At 31.7% G+C, this 21,026-nt stretch overlaps 1 protein-coding gene and 1 long non-coding RNA gene across 3 annotated transcripts; one reads left to right on the top strand and one right to left on the bottom strand.

Annotated features, from left to right (window-relative positions):
- The first annotated feature begins 8,174 nt into the window (after positions 1-8,174).
- LOC145129984 (very-long-chain aldehyde decarbonylase CER3-like) lies at positions 8,175-15,170 on the top strand. The gene is made up of 11 exons (XM_079064821.1): positions 8,175-8,530; positions 8,618-8,844; positions 8,962-9,197; positions 9,948-10,167; positions 10,789-10,916; positions 11,654-11,910; positions 13,524-13,631; positions 13,719-13,925; positions 14,134-14,244; positions 14,546-14,719; positions 14,863-15,170. The coding sequence occupies exons 1-11, from the start codon at positions 8,474-8,476 to the stop codon at positions 15,031-15,033; spliced, it is 1,896 nt and encodes a 631-aa protein (XP_078920947.1). The 5' UTR covers positions 8,175-8,473; the 3' UTR covers positions 15,034-15,170.
- Positions 15,171-18,667: 3,497 nt separating this feature from the next.
- Positions 18,668-20,172, bottom strand: LOC145129259 (uncharacterized). 2 transcript variants are annotated; one of them, XR_013717413.1, is made up of 3 exons: positions 19,899-20,172; positions 19,575-19,662; positions 18,668-19,156 (listed from the first exon to the last, which is right to left on the bottom strand). It is a non-coding gene; the product is annotated as an uncharacterized LOC145129259 (long non-coding RNA). The 2 variants fall into 2 exon arrangements; XR_013717412.1 differs by having other exon boundaries at positions 18,668-19,072.
- Positions 20,173-21,026: the final 854 nt, after the last annotated feature.

The raw sequence follows: 21,026 nt of genomic DNA, 5'->3' as shown, positions 1-21,026 counted from the left end.
TGACTTAAAGATTTTAATGGGTTAAGTTGGCAACTTAACCCTAATAAGTGTAAAAGTGGCATTTTATGTGAAAATCCTTAACTTTGAACCCCCATTAAGCCAAGCATTAAGGCCCTTAGGTTAAACTGAATTCCACATATCAATAGCCTAATAATTAATCAACAATCATATAAAAAGTGATAAACTTAAGGCTTAACCATTAAGTCCTTAATAGAACACCAAAAGTGATTTAAAAGCTATTATGATCAATTTTCCCAAATCTGTTCTCCAACTTCTAAAATCCGTGCAAGTCAATAAGAACACCTAAAAATCATGAGACTTAGTTTTCTGGAAATCTTAGTGTGTCTAGCTTCTTCAAACTTTGAATCACATTTCAAATCCTTGATGGGTAAAATTGGCAATCTTCTCACGCTGGTTCATGTTGTCACAGATTTCATGCATTGTCTTCAAAAACTCATAATAAATTTATTAGAACTCTAAATGCCAAATTTCCAAATCCTATAGTTAGATATGGATGTATAGTTTCCCACATATAAAGGGACTGATGTAATTCTTAGTATATTGGTACAGTTTATTCCAAGAGTGTTGAGTGGTCCAAAACGTGACAGCTTAAAATTACTAATTTGTAAATTTAATATAAAATCAACCAAAAATCATTAGAACGAGATATTTATATTTATGAAAAGATAAAAGGGGGAACTTTACCAATATTATTTTATTGAAATTTAAGAATGGGGTGAAAGGTAAGAAAACATATCCCAAAATGACCTTTACAATCAAAGAGAAAATAAGAAAATATATACATAAGTTTTATAAGAGTAATAAACAAAGAACAAGCTAAATAATATTGAAATTGTTGTGTAGGTTCTTGGAAAAGAAAGGATTCATCTTGCTCACGCTAGTTGATTTTCAAGTTCAAGGAGGTGAGTTACACTAACTCTCTTATTATGTAGGTATTACTTGTTTTATGTCATTGTTCACGGATACCCTAATCCGGTAGAGTGAACAAGGAAAGGCAGAATGTAGCTTGTTTTCTAGTAATACAAGCAGACAAGAATCATTTCCGCGTTCTCGATTCATTAATTGTTCTCGTGTATTAAATAGCATGTGATTATATGATCTAATCACATACGACTTATATGTACAAGATTCATTTTTGTGTTTTCGATTCAATAGTTGTTCTTTGTCCATATTAATCATATGTGATTAAATACATAAAATGACATATGACTAAATACATGATAACAACTATTGAATTGAGAACGCGAATTTGAATCTTATTTACATAAATCATATGTGATTAGATACGTATAATCACATGTGATTAAATACACGAGAACAACAATTGAATCGAGAATACGAAAACGAATATTGTCCACATAAATCATATGCGATTAGATACATATAATAACATGTGATTATGTGTATCTAATCACATATGATTTATGTGGCTAATATTCATTTTCGCTTTCTCGATTCAATAATTGTTTTTTTTCCACTTTAATCATATGTGATTAAATACATTTAATCAGATGTGATTATATGTTTCTAATGATATATGATTTTATTTGGAAAAAACGAATCTTGTATATATAAATCATATGTGATTAGATACATACAATCACATGTGATTATATACACGATAACAAATATTTAACCAAGAACACGAAAACAAATCTTTATCCAAATTAATCATATGTGATTAAATACATCTAATCGCATGTTATTATATGAATCTAATCACATATGATTTATGTGGACACAATTCATTTTCGCTTTGTCGATTCAATAGTTGTTCCCATGTATTTTATCACATGTGATTATATGTATAATCGCATGTGATTAAGTACATGAGCACAACTATTGAACCGAGAAGGCAAAAATGAATCTTGTCCACCTCAAATCATATGTGATTATATACATATAATCACATGTGATTAAATACACAAAAGCAATTATTCAATCGAAATCACAAAAATAAATATTGTCTACAGAAATCATATCTGATTAAATACATATAATCAACAGTGATTATATGTATCTAACCATATAAGATTTATGTGGATAAGATTCATTATCACATTCTCGATTCAGTAATTGTTCTTTGTCAACTGTAATCATATGTGATTAAATACATATAATCACATGTGATTATATGTATCTAATCACATTTGATTTATATGGACAAAAAATAATGATGTCTATATAAATCTTATGAAATTAGATACATATAATCACATATGATTATATACACGAGAACAACTATTGAATCGAGAACACAAAGATAAATATTGTCCACATATATCATATGTGATTAAATGCATATAATCACATGTGATTATATGTATCTAATCACATAGAATTTATGTGGAAAATATTCATTTTCACATTCTCGGTTCAGTTGTTGTTCTTGTGTATTTCATTACATAAAATTATATGTATATAATCAGATATGATTTATATGGACAATATTCGTTTTTGCATTCTCGTTCAATAGTTGTTCTTGTACATTTAGTCACATATGATTTCTGTACACCAGATTCATTTTCGCTTTTTCGATTCAATAGTTTTTCTTTTTCCACATTAATCATATGTTACATACAATCATTAAATACATGAGAAAAAATATTGAATAAAAATGCGAAAACGAATACTATCAATATAAATCATATGTGATTTGATACATATAATCACATGTGATTAAGTACATGAGTACAACTATTGAATTGAGAAAGAAATAATGAATCTTTTCCACATAAATCATATGTGATTACGTACATATAATCAAATGTGATTATATGTATTTAATCACATATGATTTATGTGGACAATATTCATTTTTGCGTTTTTAATTCAATAGTTGGTCTCGTGTATTTAATCACATATGATTTATATGAAAAAGTTTTGTTTTCATGTTCTTGATTCAATAAATCATATGTGATGAAATATATATAATCACATGTAATTATATACACACGAACAACTATTGAATCAAGAACATTAAAACAAATTTGTGTCCACATTAATCATATGTGATTAAATACTTATAATCACATGTGATTAAATATATGAGAAAAATTATTGAAACGAAAACTCAAAAATGAATATTTTTCATATAAATCATATGTGATTGGATACATATAATCACATGTGATTAGATGTATCTAATCACATATGATTAAAGTTGACAAAAAATAATTATTGAATTAAAAACGCGATAATGACAAATGTGATTAAATATATTTAATCACATTTGATTAAATATATCTAATCACATGAGATTATATGTATCTAATCACATGATTTATATGGACAAAAAAGAATATTGTCCATATAAATCATATGTGATTAAATACACATAATCGCATATGATTATATACATATAATCACGGGTGGTGGTGATGGGTGGTGGTGGAGTGTAGTGATGTTTGGTGGTGGTAGGTGGTGATGGTGGTGAAGGGTGGGTGGAGACGGGTGATGGTGATCGGTGGTGGTGGTGGGTGGGTGAGTGGTGGTTGGTGGTGGAGGTGGTGATGGTGTATGGTGGTTTTGGTGGGTGATGGGTGGGGTGGTGGTGACGGCTGGTTGTGATGGATGGTGAAGGTGGGTGGTGGTCGGTGGTTTTGATGGGTGGTGGGTAGAGGTGATGGTGGCGGGTGGTGGTGTTCGGTGGTGATGGGTGGTGGTGGTGGGGTGGTGGGTGGGGGACGCGGGTAGCGGTGATGGGTGGTGGAGGCGGGTGGTGGTGATGGTTGGTGGTGGCGAGTGGTGGTGATGGGTGGTGGTGGGTGGTGGTGATGGATGGTGGTGGTAGGTGGTGGTGATGAGTGGTGGAGGCGAGTAATGGTTGGTGGTAGTGGCGAGTGGTGGTCATAATGGTGGGTAGTAGCTAGGTGGTAGTGATGGGTGGTGGAGGTGGGTGGGTGATGGGTGGGGGTAGTGGTGGTCGGTTGTGATAGGTGGTGGTGGTGATGGGTAGTAGGTGGTGGTAGTGGCATGTGGTGGTCATAGTGGTGGGTGGGTGGTAGTGATGGGTGGTGAATGTGGATGGTGGGGGTGGGTGGTGATGGGTGGGGTTGGTGGTGGCGGGTGGTGGTGATGAGTGGTGGTGGTGGTGGATGATGGTCGTGGTTGACGGTGGCGGATGGCGGTGATGATGTTGGGTGGTGGTTATCATGGGTTATAGGTGGGGGTGGGGGTGATGGGTGGTGGAGGTGGGTGGCAGTGACGAGTGGTGGTGGTGGATGGTATTGTTTGGGTGGTGAGTGTTGTTGGTTAGTGGGTTTTTTAATTTTTTTTACTTATTTCTTGGTTTATATTAATATTATATGATGATTTTAATTTAATAAAATTGTGTGAACAAAATTTGTTCCCAAATGTTCTCGCAATAAGAAATGTTCTCGATTGAATGTTCCTCTCTCCCTCTTTCTCTCTCTCTCTCTCTCTCTTTATATATATATATATATATATATATATATATATATATATATATATATATATATATATATATATATATATATATATATATATATATATATATATATATATATATATATAAGTAGGATCAAGTAAGAACTCAAAAAATGGTAGGAACCGCAAAGACTATTTTTGGCCGTAAGATTGAAAAAATAAATGGCTAGGATTTGATTTTATTTATCGTCAAAATCTCGCGAGATGATATAACATTTTCGTTATTAATTGCGAGATTTTGATAATTTTCGGTGAAGGTTAATTGTTTGGAGAATATAAGTGACAAAAGTAAAAAAACTAAAAGAAAAAAGATAAACGAAAAAGGAAATTCGGTCATGTGGCCTCTCCAGAAGCTGACACGTGCCCTCACCCCCAGCATGACAAGTGTCCAACCATTATTGGCTGGTACGCTTTTTTTCCACCCGATTATTTTTTCGGCCATAAAAAAATCTGAAAAAACCAAAGTTTTTAAAATTTAATTCTGTACAAAATGAGCATAATCATGAAATTTTGAAAAAAAATATATTTTATTTATTTATTTATATTTATAAAAAAATCTAGTAAAAAAATTATCCAAAAATTATAAAAATTTAATGATTCAAAAATGATAATGATCTAAATATTGTATCGAAGAAAAACTTTATTTAATGCAATATATTATGATCCAAATTAAAATAATTCGAATTAATATGATCCAAAAATGTATAACGCATAATATCGCCATGACTCGAAATACTATGGGGGTGTTTGACTTTGCTTTTTAGGGGTCAAAAGTCCTTTTTGGAAAAGTTACAAAAAGTCAGGTTTTCCTGACTTTTTCAAAAAGTTCATTTTTACTTGTATCCAAATCCAAAATTAGCTTTTAAAATGTATTTGCCAAATATCTTTTACCTTCTATCTTTTCCTAAAAGGACTTTTGGCCTCTAAAAAGCTAAACCAAACACCCCCTATGATTTAAGATTTTATGATCCAAAAATAATATGATTGGAAAAAAAAAAGTATGAATGGAAAATATTATGCTCTTTAATATTTTTTCTTATTTAAAATATTATAATTGTTAAACATTAAAAAATTAAACCGATATTTAGTTTAAAAAAACAAAAACCAAAAAAAAAAAACCCTACTATTTTCAAGTATGTAATAAAGATATTAAAAAAAAATTTAAAACGAAAAAAAATAAAAAAAAAATGAAAAAAAATATAAAAACATTAAAACCGAGCATATATCTATTTAAGAAAAAAAAAAGTAAATTTTTTTAATGAAAAATAAAAAAACAAAATAAATGAAAAAGTAAAGGAAAAACCATTTAAATGGCGTTGCATGGACGTTCGTCACATATGATTATTCATTCGAGTCTGTATTACATTCCATGCACGTGCGTCGCGTGCGAACGCGTCACGACCAAGTAAATGAGTTTAACATTTGTGCCATTGACGAAATGATTGGTGGAGAGTAGTACTTTCGGTTCCTACCAATTTTTGGGTTCCTACCGGATCCGGACCCAATATATATATATATATATATATATATATATATATATATATATATATATATATATATATATATATATATATATATATATATATAGGGCTAGGTTATAATGTGGATGGAAAACTATTGTGCGGACGTGTAGACAATGTTATTTTATGAGAATTACTAAGTGAATAAGTTGTTTAGTAATGCGAATACGTTCAAACTCACACAATTATCGTCATTTCCATGCAATCTCACTAATTCTTATTCATTTTTGTTCCCACACATCGTTTTTCACTCATTTTCATTGTTACAGAATACGACTCAATAAACATGCTGACAACATTTTAACATAATGTGAATAATAATAAAAAGTCTATAATAACCTTATAGACGATTTAATTAGTGAGAATATGTGATAATGACAATAATTATGTAAGATTGAACGTATTCATACTATGAAACAACATATTTTTTTTGTTATTCTCACAGAATAGCATTGTTCACACGTCCGCACAATAGATGTCGATTCCAATTTGAACTTCTCTCTCTCTCTCTCTCTCTCTCTATATATATATATATATATATATATATATATATATATATATATATATATATATATATATATATATATATATATATATATATATATATCCTATGGACATTCTCTACACATCAACTATTCTAAATTATTTTTGATTTACTTAGGTGCTGTTTGTTTTTTCTAGGGCAAAATGTATGCAGTCTGCGTACCACATCTGTAGATCTCTGCAGCAGAAGAGGTGGATCAAACGTCTGTAGTCTGAAAAAAAAAACTGTTTGTTTTTTAACATCTGTAGGTTACTAAAATAAACTAAAATTTAAATAAACTGATTTTTTTAAACTACAAAGTGATATTTTAATATTTTTATGACTTTGTTATAAATAATTAACAAATCCAGATCAACTTTTATGTATTATTGTATAAAAAGTGAAAATAATAATGGTACAAATTAACATATATATTTCATAAAAACCAACAATTTTGGTCGCAAAGTTATACATAAACATTGTAATTAGGAATCAAAGAATTTGATACATAAATGGATGGAAATAAACTTCAATTTTTTTCTTTTAAATTAATTAAAAACGTATCATAAATATTTTTCTAAGAAATTGACGATACAGTATTAAATAATGTTTTATAAAATTTGGCACAAAAAATATAAGAATATATTATGAATTTTTTTTTCATATTTATATAAACAACTTCAACGACCATTATTATAATAAATTTTTATTTATAAATTTATCAAAAATATCATGTTTGTGTCGTCGAACTTTTTTTTAAGTATTGTAACTTTTTTTTTCAAATTGTTTATCACTAATAAAGTTGGAATAAATATAAATTCAAAAAAACTAAAAAAAATAAAGATATATGTGTTTTTTTATGCTAGAAGATGTATGAATATGTTAGAAGATTCTGGTCCATATCTGCGGCAAGAAGAGGGCGCACAGATATTTTTAAGTCTGCAGTCTTCAAAAAAACAAACAGTCTGCGAAAGCTAATGTCTGCGCGTGGTCTGTGCCGCACAGACAGAAAAGGCTAAGAAGATCTGCGGACAAAAAAAAAACGTCACCTTAGTAAATATCTTTTGTTTTTGTAAGACCTTGAAAAACAATGAGGGGGGTGTTTAGGAGTGATTATTTAAAATTATAAGTATTTTTTAACGTATTAACAAATTAGCTTATTTTTTTATAATTATTTTATAAGGTACCAAAATGAAGTTTGTAAAATAGGTTCTTTGAGAGTTTTTGATAAGTTAGATGACTTATCTACGATGTGGGAAAACTATAATCTATGTTTAAAAAAGTATATATTATTCAAATATTTTTTTTAATTTATATCTGTATAAAACCGGTAATAAGTTAAAATATATATATATAGTTTTTTCAAACATCCTTTTTAAGATTATATAGGCTGAATTTCAGATTTTATATCTTTTTGATTAACAACATATATATTAGTTTTGTAAAGTAGAACCATGGCTAGCAATCAATTAACAATCGCTCAAGGATAAAAAGGTAACTTGGTATAGAAAATTAAATGACACGTCCCTTTTCCTCACCCTCCACCCCACCACTTCCTAACTGTATTTTGGGAGGTACAATGCTACCATTTCTTAGTCATTTCACATTTTCATGTAGGCCCATATTGCATGTTTTCTTGCCTATATAGTCTCAATTTTTTACTATCATTTTGTTCACAAAAGAGAACAAATTTCCCTAAAATACCAATCTATTGTCTTTCCATCTCTCGAGTCGTTCTGGTGGTCCTTGTCCGTTGGTGTTTAGGAAACCTCTATCGTGCATGTTCTTCTTGAGCTTATACTATAAGAATTCACCATTTTGGCCACTACAAGAAAATGCTCCATCTTATAGCCAATATGTTTTAGAGTAAAGATTTAACCAGGTTTCGATCCATCCACACCTAGCTAGGTTTCCTGTTCTTTCTTGCTTAGGGTTAGCTGTTTAATTTATATCAATCATAATGTTGAAGACTGCTCTTTTATCTACATGGCCTTGGGAAAATCTTGGCGTTTACAAGGTAATTCATCTCGTTTGACACAAAACACCAACACAGAAACAAAAACACGTTTGCTTTTAATTTTACTAACTTGAAATATTTGTGTAGTATATGTTGCTTGGACCATTGGTGGGGAAGGTTATACATTCAAGACTTGAAGGGGATGATCATAATCTAGCAAGCACTTGGTGTTTCCATATTCTCCTAATAAGCTTTCTTAGATTTGCTCTATACATGTGGTATACCAACACATGTAACATGCTTTTCCTTACCCGAAATCGCCGGATTTGTACAAAAGGCATTGACTTTGAACAAATAGACAAAGAATGGAATTGGTACACAACTCTCAAATCAAAATCTTAATAATAAATATCTTACTACATAATTAATACCTATTTCTTTGTTAGGTTTGTAGATGTTAACATTTACAATGAACCCTTTCTTAATTTCAGGGACAATTTTTTGATATTACAAGCTCTAATAGCTTCCATGGCTATTTACTTGTTCCCTTATGGATTTGCAAACTTGTCTGTATGGGAAACCAAAGGGCTAGTAGCTATTGTGGTAGTGCATGTGTTTGTTTCGGAGCCACTGTACTATTGGATGCATAGACTCCTACATGGAAATTACCTTTATACCCCATACCATTCTTTCCACCATTCATCAACTGTGCCCCAGCCAGTAACAGGTAAAGGCATTCATAGCCTCATCTTCCTTCATTTATGATCATGCATCTACTCAAGATCCAGTCTATATTGGTGTCCTTAAGTTACCTTTTTATATTAAACCATATGACAAAATTAATTAATGTTCCATAAAAAAGGAAAGAATCATATAAGATTTATACAGCATGCAAGTATATATCCAAAATATATATGTTCTAAAACGTTATTTGTATGATTTTTGAGGTTTTGCAAACATTTTCTTGAACATTTATGAAGTGACGAACTTCATCGGCGCGAACTTATTATTCGATGGTCCACAATGTCATAACTTTTGTACTTCTAGTAAAATTCCCAAAACGTGTCGAGTGTCGATGTTGTGGTGAATATCATTCAATTAATACTCGAAGGATACGTTTACCAAACTCGTTTCTTGAAATGACAAAACATCAAACATGATCTATCACCAAAAGGTTTCTAGCCCAACGGTATCAGGTATCAGGTAGTGCCCTCCTTCTTTGAGGTTGAGGGTTCAAGTCCCATGGTGGACATAGGTGGAATTAGATGTTAGTTTACGAGTAGATTATAATATTTGTATTTGCCGGTTAAAAAAAAAATCAAACATGATCTATCTATTATTTTAAAGTTTTGATACGTTCAATAAAGAGATTGTGGGTATTGTATTCAAATGAGTTGTAAGGATGGAATAATACACTGACACGTAATACAACTGCCCATGACTTTTTTGATACTAATTGTACTTAAAATAAATGCAGCCGGAAGCACCACGTTCTTGGAAGGGTTATTAGTAACCACAGTGATCGGAGTACCCATACTTATTTGCTGTCTACTGGGATTCGGATCGAAGACTGTAATCTACGGCTATGTCTTTGTCTTTGACTTCTTATGTTGTTTCGGCCATTCAAACGTTGAGATCGTGCCTCACTGGATTTTCGACGACTTTCCCTTCTTCAAATATCTACTCTACACCCCAACGTAAGTTCTTTTAAGAGTAAATCATCAAATTCGCAGTTTCAATCCAAAGTTTAAAAGATAAATTACTCAAACACTCAAATTCGTAGGTTATCCTTTCCAAAAAAAAAAAAAAAAATTTCTATTTTTTTGAAACGGCAAATCTAATTTACTCCTAAACTACACCTTAAATCCACCTACGACGGGACTTAAACCCTCAACCTCAAAGAGGGAGGGCAATACCGAATACCACTGCGCTAGAAGCCTTTGGTTTATCCTTTCCAAATATTGCACCAATGGTTATAGCTTCAAACTTTGTTACGAAACCTTGTTAAAGATATAAAATTACTCATATATCCCTCCTTGTATTTTTCTTTTTAATATAATATGTTTTTTTATATTAAAATTTAACTATTTTTAAATAGTGATGGCCCCATGGGCCCACCCTCTCTCTTCTCTCCTCTCTTCAAGGCATATTGATGATTTTACTAAGGCTTACAGAGTTAGTACAAAGGATCAACGGTGCAATTTCAAATTTATATATATATATATATATATATATATATATATATATATATATATATATATATAGACATTGAGTTGATTAATTATAATTTCAAATTAATTTTTAAATCTATTTTGCAGATACTATAGCCTGCACCACAGTGAGAAGAACAGCAACTATTGTCTATTTATGCCCCTCTATGATGCAATATGGAACACTTTGAACACAAAGTCTTGGGATTTACACAAGAGAATAAGTCTCGATGCAGGTAACTTATTTAGTATTACATGAATAAAAAAACCAATGGAATTTACAGATTCTGTTTGAATGAAAATAATAATTTTATAAATGTTACGAAGGAGGAAAATAAGAAGTGGAAAGTATTTAATTTCTCTTATAATAAATATTTGTCCCATTTGAAAACAATTGGATTATTAGTGGGCGGCATTTGTGGGCTAACTCATAAGTAGTTGGAATGTGTATTGTATGCGTTGTATTTCAATTTAGTAGATTCCAGTAAATATTAAATACTAGTAGTTGTGAAGTGAAGTTATAATCCAAAATCTTACATCTGATCGACTGTTCTGTATACTTCATAACGTTTAGTGGGCGGCATTAATAAATGCTTGATCTTTAGTTAAAAATCAAAACACGCAACTTGGGAAACACTTGGATAAGAAACTCATATACTATTCCACTTTGACATATAACCCCCTTTTACTATTGAAATAATCGCATATCCATCCATTTATTTTACTGAGTTTGGTTTAGATTTTCAAATCATATAATTAAATTGATCAAACTCTAATCTCGTTCTCATTCTTGATTTCGTGAATAGTGAGTTTGTGAAAGTGGAAGTCGAGTTACTTAAAAATTAAACATTTTCAATAATATTTGAACAACTATTTGTATTTATAATTGTGGTTTTTTTCAAACTTAAAAAATTATTGGAGTTTGTAACTTATTTTAAGTAGAAGTAATCTTTATTTATTTATTTACATGTAGGTAAGTCTACAAGGGTGCCAGATTTCGTGTTCTTGGCACATGTGGTTGATATAAGATCTGCACTACACGTTCCCTTCATCTTCAGATCATTTTCATCATTGCCTTATAATGCTAGACTTTTCTTGCTACCATTATTCCCTACCACGTTCATCGTGATGTTGGTGATGTGGGCTAAGGCTAAGACATTCCTTTTATCTTTTTACAACTTAAGAGGAAGATTGCACCAGACATGGGTTGTTCCTCGTTTTGGCTTTCAGGTTTGTCTCTTCCTTTAGCTGTTTTTTTCTTTTTAACTTAATATAAGACACGACACGAGCTAATTAAGTTATATACGGATAGTTTTTTTCAACTTAATAAGGATGTACATAAATTAACCGATCCAATTACGAACTGATCGATTGGATTGGATATCCAATTACAATTGGATTGGATCAGATGCGAAATTTCAAAATCCAATTGGATTGAATTGGTTATTCGATCATCCTGAAAATCCGATGGACAACCGAACTGAACCAATCCAATTTTAATCTAGTTAATATCCAATATTATTATCCAAATATAGGGGCGACAATTGATGAAACGACATGACAAAAATACACCACACGAAACGAAATTGGGACAAAATTTTCGTGTCGAGTGTAAAAACTTTGATGTCGTGTCGTATTGTGTTTTTGTTTAAAATTCGACATGAAATTGACAAAATTTAACATTTGTTTGTTGTGTTTTTCGTATTTGTCATGTTATGTATGATTAAGTATTAATTAAATAATGGGCAAATTGCAATAAAGTCACTAAGTTAACCGAAAATTTCGATTTTGACACTGTATTTTTTTCTCTCAATGCACACCCTATATTAGAAACTCAATCATGCCACATAAGATCCGACGTGGATTTCACATCACAATATTATCATGTCATTTATCTGGTTACGCACTAAATCAATGGTAATTGGTCAATTGGTTGACAATGCAACAAAATTTTAAATTGAATGACATAATTGAGAAAACAAAAACGATGTCAAAATCAAAATTTTGGTAAAATTAGTGATTTTATTGCAATTTGGAAAGAGTGGTTATCGGGAGAACATGAAGAATTGGTCATTTAATTGATATTGTAACAAAATTATAAATATAATGATTTAATTAAGAAAAAAAATACGGTGTCAAAATCGAAATTTTCGGTTAACTTGGTAACTCTATTGCAATTTACCCATAAATAAACTAATTCTTATTTTATGTTATTTTTGTATCGTGTTGTGTTTATAGTTTTTTAATTAGTTCATTTAATGTTAGTTAAAAAAAACACGATATCTTGTCGTGTCGTGTTCGTGTTACATAAAACCTTGTCGTGTCGTGTCAGACAAAAACACGACACGATTACCCAATTTGTCACCCCTATCCAAATCCAATTAATATTATTAGTTATTCAATAAAAAAATAAGTTGAAGATTTGAAGTTGATGTTACCATGTTAGTTTTATTTAGCGTAATTGTATATATAGGGGTTTTATTTATAGTTATCACAGTTATATTTGGTTATTCGATAGAAATGGATTAAAATTGGTTGTATAGATAACCAATGGAATAAACCAATAAAAAATATTCAATAGATAAAACCGATACAATCCAACATCCAATTGGATCGGTTCGGTTCGGTTTCTTATATTGAATTGGATTGGATAGGTCGACAAAATTCAACATCCAATGAATGATTGGATTGGATCGGTTCCATAGAAATCCAATGGATTTGAACCGATGAACACTCCTACAACTTTATACATATCCAATGAAGAAATGAGGTTTTGCTCATGTTTAAGCCCTTAACATTTTATAAATTTCTTACATTCATTTAATTTGTTAATTTCTTTTTAGTATTTCTTGCCATTCGCGAGTGAAGGCATTAACAAGCATATCGAGGAAGCGATTCTAAGGGCTGATAAATTAGGCGTAAAGGTCATTAGCCTTGCAGCTTTGAATAAGGTATCTATTAATTTAATCTCTTACTCAAATCATATGAATAATTTCTTAAGTGAAATTTTTGGTTGATTCAATATGTAAAATTTGTAGAACGAAGCACTTAACGGAGGTGGAACATTGTTTGTGAAAAAGCACCCGAATTTGAAAGTACGAGTAGTACATGGGAATACATTAACAGCAGCTGTTATCCTTAACGAGATTCATGAAGATGTGAAAGAAGTATTTCTCACGGGAGCAACTTCAAAGCTTGGAAGAGCCATCGCCCTCTACCTTTGCAGACGAGGAGTTCGTGTTCTCGTAAGTCTTTACATACTTTCAACATCTATTTTCATTACTAACATCAAACATTTTATAGTGAAAGAAACTCATGAAATAAACAAATAATACTCCTTTAAAAGTTCAAATATATATGTGGTATACTAGCTTCCAACGTTTACCTAAAGAGTGACATATATCATGGTGAATTAAACTGCCACCTACCCATCGTAATTCAAATTAATTGCAGATGCTGACTCATGCAACAGAGAGATTTCAAAACATCCAATCAGAAGCACCAACAGATTGCCAGAAGAATTTGGTCCAAGTCACCAAGTATCAAGCTGCACGAAACTGCAAGGTTTTTATAGATTTAATGATTGAATGTTTAAGGACTAATTAAGTGATAGTGTTGATTGAGCCACAACGAGTCTCTTATCAGAGCCATAATTGTGGTATTAAATTAAATAGTCTGAATTTGATAAACCAGACTCAATCTTTTACTAGACCAAGTAAAAGACAATCAAACAATCCTTAAGCCTTCGATATTAAACGAGTTCTTTAATTAGGGTTTTTAATATTAATGTAGACCCTAGTTGTACGGAATGAATTTAAAGTTTCTTTTTAGTATTTGAAACATTTGAATTGTTTTATGATGCCAGACGTGGGTGGTCGGAAAATGGATAACTCCGGGACAGCAAAGGTGGGCCCCATCAGGAACTCATTTTCATCAGTTTGTGGTACCACCGATTTTTGCTTTTAGAAGAGACTGCACTTATGGTGACCTTGCAGCCATGAAACTACCTGATGATGTTGAAGGTCTTGGATCTTGCGAGGTATATATATACATATACTCTCATTGTCTTACAAATACACAAAATCAAACGTATTACTTTCTTTTTATTTTCATAAAGAATATATATGCATTCTGTTTAATCCGATATATGTGGGATTTGATTTGATGCATGCATGCATGCAGTATACAATGGGAAGAGGCATAGTGCATGCATGCCATGCAGGAGGGGTGGTGCATAGCTTGGAAGGATGGACTCACCATGAAGTTGGTGCTCTTGATGTTGATAGAATCGACGTTGTTTGGAAAGCTGCAATAAAGCATGGTTTCCAGCCTGTTTGTAGTCATCCCAAATGATCCCATTGTTCCAAATTCATCTCATCCTTTTACTTGTTACATACTTCACTTTGGTAATCTTAGAACCAATTTCACCATGTATGATCCATCTATGTATCATTTCAAAAAGTTATTCAAACGTGCATGGATTTACACGATACCAATCAAATAATATATCTTAAGTGAATGTTGGGGACACCTACATTAATTAACACCTAGTGACCTAGACGAAATTGAAAAAAGGTTATATTATATAATTCAAGGAAGAGTTGATTCGAGTGTCATGGAAAAGCATGTATAGGACCAAGGTAAAGAGATAGAATACGCAGTTTCCCGGAATCAATTGTGCATGGCACTGTGCCCCATACGGCCATACCATTCTTTCCACCATTCATCAAATGTGGCCATACAGGCCGGTAATGACATTCATAGCCACCGCCTTCCATTTATGATCAACTTGCCTTGTCACATTCAAAATATATGTCTATTAGTTGGTGTCTTTCAATTATTTTTTATAGTAGACCATATAGAAAAATATTAATGTTTCATCCATATAAAAAGTTGAGAACCTGAGGTCTCAATCGGTTCCATACTTTTAGAACCGGAACTAATCACATAGTTCCGGTTTAGTTCCAAAACTATATTTCTAAAGGGGTTCGGTTTCAAAAGAAGGTATCTGCTCCGATGTTGATGTTCAACCGTAATTACTTAAAAATATGGTTTCATCGTTAACCTAATTTAACTAGTTTGGATAAAAGGTTCGTTGATGTCAACAGGATAGATCACATGCATGTGTTTCTTAAGTGAACCAATAATCACCTCCCTAATGATTTACAACCTATTTCACATTCAAATTTACGACCTGACGAAACACATATAACCTACTTCTGATGCAGACAATGATTTCACACAAAAACTCAATGTATCAAGTTTGTATGAGTCAATTGAACTGATTAGTGATTACGATGAAAATGAGCCAGTGGCTGTTGATTCTCTACCTTGCGCAGCTATGACTATGAGATTCGAGCCCAAGCAAAATCAGAAAATGGGCTGAAAGGTGAAAATAGCCCACTAGGCGCAAAACATTGTTGGCGAAAACCTATATACGCAACTTAAAGGTGTGGATTTTCATGAAACTTCGCTCTTGTAAATTGTCACTTCGTTATGCATTAGCGGTTGATTCGTAAAAATAACGGAGGGTGGATCACCTAGATGTAAATAAAGCTTCTTTCATGGGCACCTTGATGAGGAAGTCAACACAAGTACCTAAGGTGTTGTTTGTTTTTTCCCAGGCAAAATGTCTGCAGTCTGCGGACCATATCTGTAGACCTCCGTAGTAGAAGAGGTGGACCAAACGTCTGCAGTCTGAAAAAAGAAGACTGTTTGTTTTTTTAACATCTGCGGGCTACTAAAATAAACTGAAATCTAAATAAACTGATTTTTTTAAACTTCAAAGTGGTTTTTTAATATTTTTATGACTTTGTTATAAATAATTAACGAATCTATATCAACTTTATGTATTATTATATAAAAAATAAAAATAAAAATGGTATGAATTAACGTATATATTTGATAAAAACCAACAACTTTGGTTGCAAAGTTATAACTACAGATTATAATTAGTGATCAAAGAATTTGATACATAAATGGATAGAAATAAACTTTGATTTTTTCAATTAAATCCATTAAAAACGTACCATAAATACTTTCTCGAGAAATTGACGATACTGTATTAAATAATGTTTTACAAAATTTGGCAAAAAAATATAAGAATATATTATGATTTTTTTTTTCATATTTATATAAACAACTTCAACGACTATTATTGTAATAAATCTTTAAAGATATCATGTTTGTATCGTCGAAAGTTTTTTTTTTTTTTTTAAGTTTTGTAATTTTTTTTTCAAATTGTTTATCATTAATAAAGTTGGAAAAAATATAAATTAAAAAAAAACTTAAAAAAAGTAAAGATATATATGTTTTTTAGGCTAGAAGATGTATGAAGATGTTAGAAGACTCTGGTCCACATCTGCGCCAAGAAGAGGGCGCGCAGACATTTTTAGGTCTGCAGTCTTCAAAAAAACAAACAGTCTGCGAAGGCTAATGCCTGCGCGTGGTCTGCGCGGCGCAGACAGAAGAGGTCACGCAGATCTGCAGAGAAAAAACAAACACTACCTAAGCAGCGTTGTCAACTCTGCAATGCGTCTCCACCGTCAACTCCTCTGTGCATTGATCTTTTCATTTCGTCATCATTGGCCTGCATCGACCAAGAAGTGTCGTTGAGCCAAGCGGTGTGCCTCCGTTGTCGACCCCTATGCGCCAAATCTTCCCCTCGTCCCCAACGATACACCTCAGCTCTTCTTTTTCTATTATTTTTGTTGGAAATTTGAATGTTTGATTTAAGTTAAGTTAAACTCTTGTTTTATGATAAAAGTTTGTTGTTAGTCGATTTCTTTTACTACAACTCATTTTATTTTATGACCTTACTTCCTTACAATTCTACTATACATGAAATTTCCATGCTTTAACTAATGTCTCTCATTTGTCGGTGTAGTGGTATAGATGACTTGATGCTAGATATGGCAATTTTGATCCACGTGCCTATAAATAGGATGATAATCTTGGTGATTTCGATCCACATGCTTATGAATATTGAATTGATAATCTTGTGGTAATTTCAATGTTTGGCATTGTCAATGTAGTAGTCTGTTGTCTGATAATCTTATGTGAATTTAGATATCATTTGTGCTTCTGGATGTTATGCAGACATATGAGAATCACCTTTGTGTATTGTTAATTAGAATCAATGATCACTTTTTGTTATTTTAGACTCTAAGTTTGTAGCCTAATGGTATATGTTGTTTCATTGCAATTTAAATGCTATTTGTGATGCATATGGTTTCGTTTTTAGGAGCTCTTAATGAAGCTACTTTTGTTGATATTCTAGGTGGTTAAGCTTTTGTTGGATGTTAGTTAATAGATTTGTGTTGTTTCTATTAATTTGTAATTGTTTTTAATCCTTAATGATGTCTTGGTATAATTGGAGTTTAAATCCATGTTTTACAATAAACACCTTTTATTAGTCGATTTCTTTTACTACAACTCGATTTCTTTAATGACATGACCTCCTTATTATTATAGTATCACTACTAGAAAACTAGGGAATTACCTACGGCAGTATTTATAGGAAATCCGTAGGAGAAAGTCGTTACCTACAGAATTCCTACAAAAAACGGATTGTAGGAAAAACCCTCGTGGGTAATTTTTTCCTACAAATTACCTACAAACTTTCCTACGCATTTCCTACGGAATATTCTGTTACAAATTTACCTTCGGAACACCTACGGAACGCGTTTACTACTAAGTACCTACGGGTTTATTTGCTCTGGAACACCTACAAAGTACCTACGGATTATTTTCCTACAGAATACCTACCAAATGATTTTCCTACAGAATACCTACCAACTAATTTTCCTACAAAATACCTACCAATTGTTTTTCCTACAGAATACCTACAAACTTTATTGTATTTTATTTCCTACAGAATATTTATTTCTTACAAAATTTTCTATGATTTTTTTGCCAATTTTTATTGAATACAATTCCGACAAAAATTCGTTGCTATGTTAAATTTATAATTTTAAACATATCCAAATTTTCTCCTCAAAATTAATGCAAAAAAAACCACAAACATAATTATAATAATAGTCAAATATGATTACATCCATTAACATTAAAATAGTCAATAACATAACATTCATACATTAAAATACTCAAAATACCATTACAATGTCATGACAAAAACTGAGAACTACATGGTGGGTTACCAGACGGATCGAGTTGTCTCATACAGGCCGCCAATTGTCGTTGCAATTTCAATTCCATACCATTTCGCATTTGTTCCATTTGCAAATCCATTTGACTTTGCCTTTGATCCATTATAACATTGTACTTTACTATATAGCTTGTTGCATGTTTGACACTTGTCCCAAGGTGGTTCCATTACTTTTCATGCCCCAGCGAGATGAGTAATAATGCCCCTATATTTGACAATTTCAACCTATACATGTAAAATAACCAAAATGAGCCCCACAGCCCGGCTTCTTGATCACAAATGAAAAGAGCTGATTAGCATAGCTAGAAACTGGAAAATAAAAACCAAACAAATGCACGTTGTTATTAAGGACATGAATTCAAACCAATATTCTTAATGGAAATATGTTCAAGAGAATTATAACCTATCAAACTTTAATATTCAAAAGAAAAGTAGGCCACTAGCAGCAATTTTAAAGAGTGAAAAGTGAAAATATTTTATTACTAAATCAACAAGCATGAGTACGGTAAGACCAATTCAAAAAAAATCAAGCAAACAGGTGTGCAAAAAAACTAAAATCATTAATCGAATAGGAAATAACTACTGAAATAAGAAAATAACTAATTGGAACCCACAAATTAGTGAATTCACTAATCAGTTAATTATAACCCACATAAGAATATCACTATATCCGAATTCAGAATCAAAAAATGAAAGCATGATTCTCAAATCAGAATTCAGAAATTACCTCAGGCTGAGTGGTACTTGTCGTCCTCCTCTTTCCCACATCAGTAAAATCACTAATCGAAACTCAAAATTCAGAAACCTAGAGAAATCTATAGGAATCATTAAATCAGCAAGAGAAATCAGAAAGAAAAAAAAAAAAAAAAAAAAAAAAAAAAAAAAAAACATTGCTTTGAATCGCAACCAAGATAAGAGCACATCGATTTCAAATATAAAGGGGAAATCGATTTTTGATTTGCAAGGGAAAAACCATCGATTTCATATTTTAAAAGGAATAAAACCATCGATTTCTGATTTGCAAACGAAATAAAAAAAAGGGGGAAAATACCTGCTGTGAAGTCGAGTTCTGCGTGAAGAAGGGAGGCGCTGAGGTGGCCGGAGATAGTGTAGAACTCGACGGAGGTAGCCGGAGGTATGGACGGAAATGATGAAATCGATTGGAGCAGGTGCCAATGTGTGAAGTCGAATGGAGAAGGGACGTTTTTGTGTTAGGGCAAAAAAGGGATATGAGGGATACAGGAGGGAGGATGTTTTTATGAGAGCGGGATGAATTTTTTTGAGGGATACGAGCGGGACGATGTTTTTATGAGAGCGGGACGATGTTTTTTAAGGCGTAGGTATTCTGTAGGTGTCGATGCCTAACAGAAGATAAATAATAGAATACATGCCATTATTATTATTACTATTATTATTATTATTATTATTATTATTTTCTATTAGTTAGCAATTATTATTTATACTTATTTTGTATTTTCAAAATGAGTACATTTTCTAAAAAAAAAAAAACGGGATTTCTGAAAACCTTCGGTTCGATCCCAGCCATTATAATGATGTTGCGAAAAAGATGAAAAAAAAACATTTGACACTCGGAAAATAGAAAATATAAAAACTGTCGTAGGTAATCCGTAGGTAAATACCTACAGATTACCTACGGATATCCTATATCTATAGGTATTTACCTATGGATTACCTACGGCAATTTTGTATTTTCAATTTTTCGATGGTCAAATGTCGTTTATTTCATTTAATTTTTTTTTTCCAAAATCATTATAATTTGATTACTAACATTTCAACAAGTTGTACATGATATAAACGTGTATAGAAAATAACTTTCATTTATATTATATAAAAAAAGAATAATAAAGTCGTAAATGAGTAATGGGTTTTAACGATGCATACATTTGTATGTAAGTTTATGTTAGGTATAAGTTGGTGAAAACAAAGCAATCAAAGTATAATCATGTTGTGAAAAAAATGAAACGATAAAAATGACATTAGACCCTTGAAAACTAGAAAATAAAAAAACCGTAGGTAATCCGTAGGTAAATACCTACGGATAAAAGTTATCCGTAGGTATTTACCTACGGATTACCTACGGGTTTTTTTTTATATATTTTTCAAGGTGTAATGTCTTTTTTTTCGTTTCAATTTTTTCACAACATCATTATACTTTGAT

Source organism: Lactuca virosa, chromosome 8, assembly GCF_052849685.1.
Source record: "Lactuca virosa cultivar CGN04683 chromosome 8, Lactuca_virosa_CGN04683_v6, whole genome shotgun sequence".
Classification (NCBI taxonomy): domain Eukaryota; kingdom Viridiplantae; phylum Streptophyta; class Magnoliopsida; order Asterales; family Asteraceae; genus Lactuca; species Lactuca virosa.
This window is presented reverse-complemented; position numbering and strand designations above follow the sequence as displayed.